Source organism: Dendrobium catenatum, unplaced genomic scaffold, assembly GCF_001605985.2.
Source record: "Dendrobium catenatum unplaced genomic scaffold, ASM160598v2 fragScaff_scaffold_1468, whole genome shotgun sequence".
Lineage (NCBI taxonomy): Eukaryota > Viridiplantae > Streptophyta > Magnoliopsida > Asparagales > Orchidaceae > Dendrobium > Dendrobium catenatum.
In genome coordinates, this window is record NW_021319930.1 from 1,343,128 (window position 1) to 1,353,866 (window position 10,739).

The following is a 10,739-nucleotide window of genomic DNA, read 5'->3' on the forward strand; positions in this document are numbered from 1 at the left end:
ACGTTCATTAAAACCTCTTTTGGGGGGAACATAGAAATTTTTAACATTTCTATGTTTGTATTTGATGAGGTAGTCAATATTTTAGAATGTGCCGCCAGCATAGATACTATTTTGATGATATTTGTAGATATATGTTCTTCAGACACCCTTATCATTGAAATTGATACTTTTTGCAATTTCTTAGATATGGAATTGAGTCCTGCGTCCCCTTCCTCCTAAGATTATGTAGTACCCTTGGGCTGATTCAAGAATTCTTTTTCTCCCTCAATGATCGGTTTGCTTGAACAACGTATATTATTTGTGTGATTAGCTTCATAATTAAAAGGGACACTTGATAGGTCATTCCTTCTTTTCCATATGATCATGGGGGTTTAAAAGTTGTGGAGATATTAACCTTTCAATATCACTACCGAGATGAGGCACTGAGCAAATTTGCTTTAATTTATTTTTGATTTTATCTTTCAACTTTTTCTTGTCCGGCATAATAGCCTGAATTCTCGGAAGTTCACTGCCTTTTGACTTTGTAGCTATAAAGTACTTGGCATCATCTTAGATTTTGATTTCGTGCACCAAGAATGGTTGTTCGTCCCCATCAATGTGATACTCTTCATTATCTCGAATGTATTTCATACATTGATGAAGTGTTGAAGGCATTATACCTTACTCGCGGAGCCATGGTCTTTCGAGAAGTGCCTTGTATGATGTGTTGGAATCAATGATGTGAAATATCGCCTCTGTATTAAGTTCCCCAAAGTTCAGAGGCAAGACCAAAGATACCAGAGTTCTTTGCCCTTGTTCGTTGAATCCATGTAGAAACACTGTGCTTCTGTTCAAATACTAAACGTCCAGGGTCAATCCTTTGAGCGTGTTGAGGCTCATTAGATTAACAAAGGAACCTGGATCGATCAAAATTCTATTTATTTCAATGTTATTACTCTCTGCATTAACATATAGTGGTCGATTATGATCTGCAATTCCCATGAGTAGATCATTATCATAGAAAGTGATTGTAGCAGTATTCTGCATATTCAAAGTTTCTTTCAAATTTTGCTCGGCAAAGAATGCCTCATACTGTTTAGGATTTTGCAAAGCTTTAATGAGTGTTTCCTGAAGGTTTTTAGACATGATAAGGGCGTCATAAACACTCAGTGGTGCAGGTAATTTGCGGAGATGAGGTAATATGTTGTAATCCACATTTGCACTAGCAACCTTGGGTTTAAAAGGCTCTTGTGGAATAACAGCTTCGTTTAGCTGAATGTTCTTCTCTTTATCCTTTGTTTTCTTTTGAGATGGAGGAACCTGCTTTCCTCTTCTTAGCTGGATTTGTGTCAAAACAATAACAAGCATATATATCGGAATTTGTAGATCTCTAATTAATTAATTGATGTAGGCAATGGGGGTCAAAACAAGTTGGGTTTTAATTTTTGTAAGTTTCTACTAAAGTCAGCTTTAATTTTTGTAAGTTTCTACTAAAGTCAACTCATTAATGAGATTCTTCTACTTATTCAACTCATAAAGTGTCATTATTTGATTTAATCTCCCTAGCCTTGGCTCTTTGGTTTTCCCCTCCTTGGCTCTTCTCCCCATGACTGCCTTTTCCTTTTCCCCTCTTTGTGACTCGGTTTCTTCCAGTGATGTTTCCCGTGGCTGCTCTTTCTCCCTTGCTGGCTGATGGTTCCAGTCCCCTTTGTGCCCCTTCGAGTCCCTGCCAGGCTGTTGGTCTAGTTCCTGTGCAGCCTCTTCAGTTTCCTCCCTGGTTGTTGTCCCGTGGGCTGCTTTTACCTGATTTTCTGTGGCCTTTTCAGGTGCTGTTCTAGCTCCCTTTGGTTGCTATTTTGGTTCCTCCTTGGCTGGCTTTTTGGGTTTCTATATGACTATTTGGGTGTTGTGCTGGACTGAATATTTGGCCTACTATTTCATGCTTTTAATTGGTTTAAATGGGGGTTATGGTGGATGTTTAGCTGCCCTCTTTCCCTCTATAGATAAAAGGTTTTTTGTATGAATAAAAAGGTTGTTATAATGTGATTTTTAGAGCCTAAACATGCGGGTTTCTTCGTGGAAAAGCTTGCGAGCTTGTTCCATCTCTTCTCCTTCTTCTAGGAAAGCTTGCGAGCTTCTCCTCCCTTAAGTCTTGGATTTCTTATCTCATTCTTCTCTCCGCAAGTGTCCACCCCACCTGTACTTTTCTTCTCAACAATTGGCAAGCAGGTTTAGGAGTTTATATTTTAAAAGCTTGTAAGTGTCCTTTTATATTATAAAAAGTGTCTTTTTGAGTATTTTATGTAATTTTCTACTTATCTAGGAAACTTTCTTTGTTATTGAGAGCCTAATTTATGCTTGCATCATTAATAATTTTTTTATCATGTCCTTCTTATCAAGAGAACATTCTTCGATATTCGAATTCAGATGAACCATAGGACGATATCCAGAACAAATCTTGATTAATAGCTTTCAATATACTCAATTCTTGCAGTTTTGTTAGTGTTTGCCAAAGGAGTTGTGGCGGACGTTGGATCAAAGTTGCTGTGGTGGACCACTAGTTTATATGTCCTTGAGCATTCTATTTACCTAATTTATCGTTACAAGTGAGGTGACCACTAATTGGTTGTTTTTAGGGTATTTTCTTTGTAGTTTTCTTTCTTTTAAAAAAATAATTTTAGTTTGTTTCATGTTTATTTCATTTGCTTACTAAAGTTTTGGATTAAGTCGTGTCCTACTTTCTTTTGTGTTCTCCATTAGGTTTAGATCTTTCTAGTTCCCATTAGTATTCCAATTGAGGCTTGTCGAGTCATAAATAAACTAGGTGGAAGAGCTGCAAGAGGACGCAATGCACCTCTTGCTATCTATAAAGCTGATGTGAAAATGTCTTATAAGGAAGGACATCACACACCAACACCTTTTACTGATTCGAATGAAGAATTATATTTTTCCGATGAAGAAAGTGATCATAAGGGTAAGAATTACAATCTGGTTAATAACAATCACAGTTCAAAATGACCTCCTGCGTGCATTTGTAGGATGCAGAGGTTCTCATTCAAGTATGTCATATAACATTACAATTGCATCTTAAAATGATCTCCTGCATGTATTGTTAGAATGCAGAAGACTTTATTCAAGCATGTCATTTGATAGTGCAATCATAATTTAAAATGACCTCTTGCATACATTAGCAGGATGCAGATGATTTCATTCAAACATGTCATTTGACATTGCAATTACACTCCCAAATATCCTTCTATATGCATTTGCAATATGTAGAGAGTTTCATTCCAGTAATATCATGCATGCATATAACAATCATATAAATCCATCGTGTAAAATGCATTCAACAATATATACTCCTATGGGCCCCGACGAGCGTGACATGGGTACACACGTGACATCTGAATATGTTGCGCGGGTTAAGAAATAAATTCAGATACGAACCCAATCCTCTATCAGTAAATTGATAGAGTCAACAAGGTTCAATAAAAAAAATATAACAGCCTATATAAATCACGATGATGATCGTGTTGAATGTTTATCTTAACCGGAGGGGATCCTATACTTTTTAATGCTTTCAAGCTTCAACAAAATACAAATCTTTTAAAGTGACTACAACATTACTCCAATAATGGCTGTATTGAATATTTATCTCAACCGAAGGGGATCCTATACATTCTGATGCTTTCAAACTTCAACAAAATACAAAACTTTTAAAGTAGGACTACAACATTATCCCAATGATGGTCATGTTGAATGTTTATCTCAACCGAAGGGGACCATAAATATTTAAAATGCCTCCTAAATGCCCATAAAAATTCAAAGTCTCAAAAATGTTAGAACCTAAGATGTTTCAAATTAAAATTAATCATCAAGCATTTAAAACAAAATTCATCCATCTTCCACGACAATTTGTCTAGGTGAAAAAATTAAAACTACTTATGGCACGTGTCCTCTAACTGGCGGTTTCGCCTCTTAAATGGCACCACACCGACGGTTTCACCGCTAAATGGCATCATAGGTATACAATTTCACCGGTGGTTTTGCTGTCAAATGGCATCATTATATTATGGTAATGATCGTAGCCCGTATGTTCCCCAACTGTGTTAAATCATTGAGCAATGAATCAATATGATATGATTGATAAGGCACAAAGCCCTCTATTAGCTCACGTGGATTCAAATTTATCCCCTTAAACAAATACTCACCCCAAGTTTACAAGTTACACTTAGACAAAGCAACTCATGGCTGCCGAAAAGGATCTTTTTGTCAGGTTGGGTTGACTACCTCCTCTGACTAAGTAGACTTGGGACCACGATGGCCCGAAAAGACGGAACCATGGGACTTGATCAGGCTCATCATCATTGAGCAATGAATTAATATGATATGATCGATATGGCATAAAGCCCTCTATTAGCAAAAATGGATTCAAATTTATCCCCTTAAACAAATATTCACCTCATATCTACAAGTTACCCTTGAACGAAGAAACTTATGGTTGCCGACAAGGATCCTCCTGTCAGGTTGGGTCGACTACCTCATTTGACTAAGTAGACAAGGGATCACGATGGCCCGAGATGACGGAACCATGGGATCTTAATCAGGCTCATCATCATTCCCCTCCCCCCACATAATTTAAAATCATTCAAAGTAAACTAAAATGAGTGAGTAGTACAAATCACAATGTATTCAAGAAATTTTCTTTTAGAGAAATGCATAATAGATAAACTTCATAAAAGCTTGGGCTCAACCCAAATGTAGCAAGTCAAAATAATGATTAGTACATACGGGGATCAGGGATTCAATTCATAGAAAGGTTAAACCTGATTTTAATAAAATTATAGCAGTTTTCTAAACAAATAAAAAGGTTAAAAGCCTAAAATTCTCATCAGACCAATCAATATAATCATCCTTAGCTTCTTGGAGGTTGGAAAAAAAACTTTTCATATCTAAAACAAAGTTCATTTCCAGAATTTCTTTAGGACCACATTTTACATCACATATGCAGACTGATCGATGTAATCACACCCAACTTCTTGGGACAAAAACTATTCATATCTAACACAAAGTTCATTTCCAGAATTTCTTCAGGAACATATTTTGCATTACATATCCAGTTATTTCTAGAAACAAATAACTAATTAGGCACCCCAGAAGTCACTTAGAAAAATTCACAAAAATAAGTATTTCAGTCAGAGACACCATTTCAATATGCAGACAGGTAAAGGATTGGCTTGAAAGTAGGCAGATGAGAAAAAACAATGAGCTTGAAAGTGAACACATGAGAAAAAACAGTGAAAAGCACATACCCCGTAATACTCAGAGCTGGTTGGCAAAATAATTACAGAGTTTATAAGTATGTCTACTCCAGGAGTAGGTCCTTCCAAATAAAAGATGGCACGACTTGGCAAGCTTGTCAATGTAAAAGATCCTTCCAGCTTCTCCCAGCTTTCTTTGGTGACTGATTTTCTATTACAAGCATTCATTGCAATCAGAATTTCCAAACCAATCAATTATTTCAAAGCAACAATCTCCAAATTATACCTTCCAGCACATAAATAGCTAGAATCAGAATCTGAATTCTCTAATCTAAGTGTTGCTTGCACTCCACAGGACCCCTGTAGATTCCCATGCACACGAACAAAAACTGACACGTCATATTTAGTATCAAAGGAAAGTTTCCCAGTGATGTCCTGTTCCAAACCTTGCCAGCACTCCGTACGATTTGTGATGACAATGTAACTCTCTCCTGAGTAAGCAACAACTCCATTGGGGCCATCGAGGAGACTAGATTCTTTAGAAGCCACATAAACATGACAACAATTGGCATGCCAAGAACGGAGCCCTTCAGAAAAGTCGTGATGGGAGATGATGTTGATTGTCTGGCTAACATTTGAATCAACTACTACCTCTCGTCTCTGCTAGAAAATAATAGCACAAAGCATTCAAATCCACTGATTAACTGCCTAAATCACTCAAAATGCATTTGGTTATCCAATCAAGAATGAATAATATGGACATTTCCAAACATTTACAACAAAAATATATCATTTTCGAACATATACAAAAAAAATATATCATTTTCGAAAAAGTTTAGATGCAAACTAAAAAGGCCACTGGCAATGCTAAAATCTCAAAAAAAGAAGGGGAAAAAAAAGCAGAGCCTTCTTTTCTCCCATCAATTTGGTTCAAAGTAGGATTTAGTAAATGTTGTAAATCCAAATTTAGTAAATCTTGGAAGCGTTCAATTATGAGAGCTATTTGTTATTATGATAAATGTTAAATTTGGTAAATCCTAGCAAGTAATTTGGTAGATAAATGGTAGATATTTTAGATTTAAGATTTAATTGAAGCAAAAGAAGAGGTTGAAGTTTGTTAATATCTTAAGTTTTAATTTTTCAGGCATCAACAAAATATGAGGTTTAGTCTACATGGGAGGAAAATGTAAAACCCGCAAAATACAGTTTTAGACCTCGCACGCTTTTCAAAGCGCCGCGACGAGTTTTAAGTGAAAAATTCGCGGTTGTCGGATTTTGACGGGAACATTTTTATAAAATAGAGCGCAAAATTTTGATCGTTTTGATATATAGAACCTATATTAAATTATGAGTATTTTAGGAATTATTAAATTCGAAAGATTAGAAATGCCAACTTTACCCCTAAGCTTTTAAAAGCTCGAATTTGCTTAAGTGAGGGCAATTAGGTCTTTTGGCCAATCCCATTTCTCCCTATTAGGCAAACCGAAACCTCCCCACTCTCCCCCATTCGGTCATTTCGCCCAAACCGAGCAGACAAACGAGAGGGAGCAGACGGACCGAGACGGGCTTCTTCAGGCGGCTCCGACGGTAGATTCCGGCGGCCAAACTTGGGGAAAATCGTAGGGGAGACTAAGAGAAAGCTAAGGTAAGTGTTTTGCAAGTGTTTCCCTTCCATTTTCATGAGTTTTCTCTAAAAGAATGAAATTAGGGTTTTAGGAAAACTTGAGTTTTCTTTAAGGTTCCTTTGAGAAAAGTTTAGGGAAGGGTTAGGGGAAATTTTTAAAGCCTAATGTGAGATGTTTTTGTGAAAATATGAATTTTTGTAAATTAGGGTTTTGCTAAAAAATTATTTCTTTGGAAATGTCTTTACAAAAGAGGTTTCTATTAACCTAAGAAAGCTTCTAAAGGAAAAATATTGAATGAATGACGAAAGTTTTGATTTTAAAAATTTAGGATTTTTTCCTAATTAAGGAATTTTTTTTAACTCTATGATTTTTATTGTTTGTTGGGAGGATTTTAGAGACTAATACATGGTTTTTGCTTGAAAAACAATATTTTCAAATTTTTTATTTAATAAATTCCAAAAATTGATTTTATTTTAATTATGTTTTGAGGGTAGGGAGAAGTGAAGCATGCCTAAAACCTATGACTTTTGGCTAAATCCTAATTTAAAGAGAAGGCGTTTGAGAGATATCACGAATTGGTGTGGAAGGTTTGAATTGAAACATAAACATGACATTAGAAAGAACCCTTCAATTACTTTAGAATTAGGGTTTGGGATATTGTATAGGGATTAGTTACTTATGCTTTTCTTTGTATGTCTCTTTTAGATATTAACCGTGTGGAGGGAAAGAATTTGATTGGACAAAGAAAAAGGTTCACGGATTGAGGTAGGTGGAATGGACTTTCTTATAAATTTAGACAACTCTTCTTTCATTGCAATTACATAGAAATGACAAATTCTTTTATGCTCATTATGAAACTCTTATGGCTCATGTTCCGTTGAAAGTTCATGGACACTTGAAGCAAATGCAAAGGTTCTCTTTATGCAAATGTACAATTCATGAATGGATCCGTTGCTAATTTCTCTACTCTTACTGTCTTTCTTCTTTACATGCAAAAGTACACATAAACATAGCAAGCATGCGTATCTCTAAGGAAACATACACTTGGTTAGTTTATGAATGGTTTACAAAAAACATCTCTTATGGTTATATAAGTAATAAGTGTATGTGCATGTTGACGCGGGAGTATCACATGATAAAGGAGGCTCATATGAGCCATGGTAAAGGAGGCTCAAATGAGCCATGGTAAAGGAGGCTCTTATGAGCCATGGTAAATGATGGTTCCTATGAACCAATGGTAAATGAAATGGCCAAATTTTTATGTACCTGATCAGTACAAGTGGTACTCCCAAGACGGATGTTATATTTACATATTAAACTATTATGAACATTACATATTCATGTTATATGCATTTGAGACTATCATGTGAGGCAAAATGTTAAAAGAAAAAATGGAAATATTATGAAGGGAATAAGAACTTGAAGATTGATGAAAAGGTATGCATATCTTTGAGCAAAAGTTGATATATGTTGAATCAATTGCACTATTTCCTTTACACCGCATGGTTATAATATCAAGGATCGGAGTACAAACCGTTTGATTCTTTCAGAACTGTGTCATAATGGTCTTTATCCTGTCGCCATGCCGTCCTCCATTTTCCCACCATCCAATTCAGCTTCAACCGCATTCATCTCCACATCCAATGCTTCACAACTACGGTAGTCTCGTCTGGGACATCTGCATAAAGTTGTTTTGTCTACCATAGCTAGTCTAGTTCCATCTCTTAGTATTTATATTTTTAATGATGTCTGTCATTCGTGTCAACTTGCTAAAAAGTCATAGACTACCCTTCTCTACTACTACTAAATGTACTCCTTTTGAGCTTGTCGTGTCTAATGTATGGGGTCCTTCCCCCATTTTATCTTTTAATGGAAACAAATATTATGTGTTATTTGTGGATAAATTTTCTCGTTTCTCCTGGAATTATGCAATGGTCACAAAATCTGAAACATTCTCCAAATTTGACTTATTGAAAGCTATGGTAGAAAAACAATTCTCTACACCCATTAAGATATTTCATTTTGATGGGGGTGGCGAATACTCTAGCTCGCAATTCCACAACTTTCTATCTAAAGCTGGAATAATCCATTAATTCAGCTGTCTTCATACACCCCAACAAAATGGTCTTGCAAAACATAAACACCATCACATTATTGAGACGGCTCGAACCCTTCTTATTCAAGCTCACTTACCTAATATATTTTGGGTTGAAGTTGTCCTTACTACCACATATCTCATCAATCGACATATGTCTTCCACTACACGATTCCTATCCCCCTATCACCTACTATATCAACATCCTCCATCTTACTCCCATTTAAAGGTATTTGGATGTTTGTGCTATCTATGGCTTCAACAATCAACTCCACATAAATTTGCTCCCAAGTCTACCTCTTGTGTATCATTGGATACAGTTCAACTCATAATGGGTACCGCTGTTATCACCTACATCAAAATAAAATTCTCATATCTCGTCATGTCTAGTTTCAAGAAAACATCATCCCATTCTTACTTCCTCTTCCACTTCCTCTACTTCACAAATTTCTTCCCAAACCCATATACACTCTCCATTAACTATCGTTCCTTATCCCTGCACCGAGTTCCAGCAATCATCTCCTTCAAAACCATCACCAGCTTTTTTTTAACCTAAACAAAAAACTAAAGACTAAAACGGAATTTTTTTTAACCTAAACAAAAAACTAATTGCCAAAACAGAGAAAAAGCTTTCAAATGAGACATCAGCTTTCCAAACTTCAAAAACCATCTAAACTGAAACTGCGCAACCCGCACATGCGTTACTAATCAAAACCTAATTTACAGCAAAAGCAAAAAGGCACATAGAACAATTTTTAAGAAACTAACAAAACAATGCCATTCAAGTATAGCAACTATTTTAAGCAACTCCAGCTCAAAATTAGTTCGTTTGTGGAGGATAAATGAGAGAGAATGTGAGGGAACTGACCGACCTTTCTGAATGAGAACCTGCCCTTCACAAGTCCCATCGCCCTTTCTCGTATCACCACCACTTCCTGGGTAGAAACGAAGAGACGAACAAGAGCTTTTTGTGCTGAGCGAGAGCTTCTGAGGCTGAACACAAAGACGAGCTTCGTGCACCGCGCGAGAGCTTCTGAAGCCGAACACATAGGCGACGAGATGATTTTCCTGCTCCACGCGAGAGCTTCTGAGGTCGAACAACCGAAGTATTAGGGCAAGGGATTGTCAAAAAGCCCAAAACCAAAACGCCCGAAGCAAATGCAGGTATAGATTTTTTTTTCGGAGGAGGCCCGTGCCCCCGTGGGACCCCGCCTGAATCCGCCGTTGGATGAGAGTCTTCTGTATAGTATCGAGGACCGATCTCGTAAGCTGGTATCGGCAATGAGCGCCGATCTCGTGAGCAGGTCTAGTTCCGCATTGAAGGCCAATATCCTGAGGAAGGAAGAATAAATAACTCAGAAAGCGAGATTAGGGTCTATAAATAGAGAATGCCGAGAATGCCGAGCGAAGTAACGGACTAAAAAAATAAAGGGATTTTTATATACATACCACTTTATAATATGAGTATTATATATTTAACATCTAAAATTTAAATATTTTATATATGTCACTCAAACACAATTTTTACCTCATAAATGCCACTCCGTTAACAGCCAACCGGACTCCGTTTTATCTTCATTCCTGCCTTGGCTTTCGACGGGAGAACTCGTTTCAGCAAAATCCTCCGTATTTACTCTTCCTCCTCCATATTTGCACTTTCACAGTAGCTGTTCCTCCATGCTATTTCTTCCACCGTAGCTGCTCTTCCATCCGGACATGCTTTTTTTATCCATCGTTTAAGGCTTTACTGAAACTTGTCAGTTTTCTACAATATTTATG

General features: G+C 36.7%; 1 protein-coding gene across 4 annotated transcripts in view; it reads right to left on the reverse strand.

The window, feature by feature from the left end:
• Positions 1 to 10,322, reverse strand: part of LOC110113467 (endo-1,4-beta-xylanase 1-like) — a 62,933-nt gene extending 52,611 nt beyond the window's left edge. Inside the window, exons 1-3 of one of the 4 annotated variants that reach the window (XM_020846079.2) lie at positions 9,833 to 10,322; positions 5,527 to 5,900; positions 5,292 to 5,443 (exon numbers count right to left, since the gene is read on the reverse strand). In XM_020846079.2, coding sequence (XP_020701738.1) covers positions 5,302 to 5,443; positions 5,527 to 5,900; positions 9,833 to 10,009 — 693 coding nt within the window. In that variant the 5' untranslated portion in view covers positions 10,010 to 10,322 and the 3' untranslated portion in view covers positions 5,292 to 5,301. Of the gene's footprint in view, positions 1 to 5,001; positions 5,452 to 5,526; positions 5,901 to 9,832 lie in introns of those variants that run through there. The other 3 variants (XM_020846077.2, XM_020846078.2, XM_020846076.2) reach the window with 3 other exon arrangements.
• Between the last annotated feature and the right edge of the window lie 417 nt (positions 10,323 to 10,739).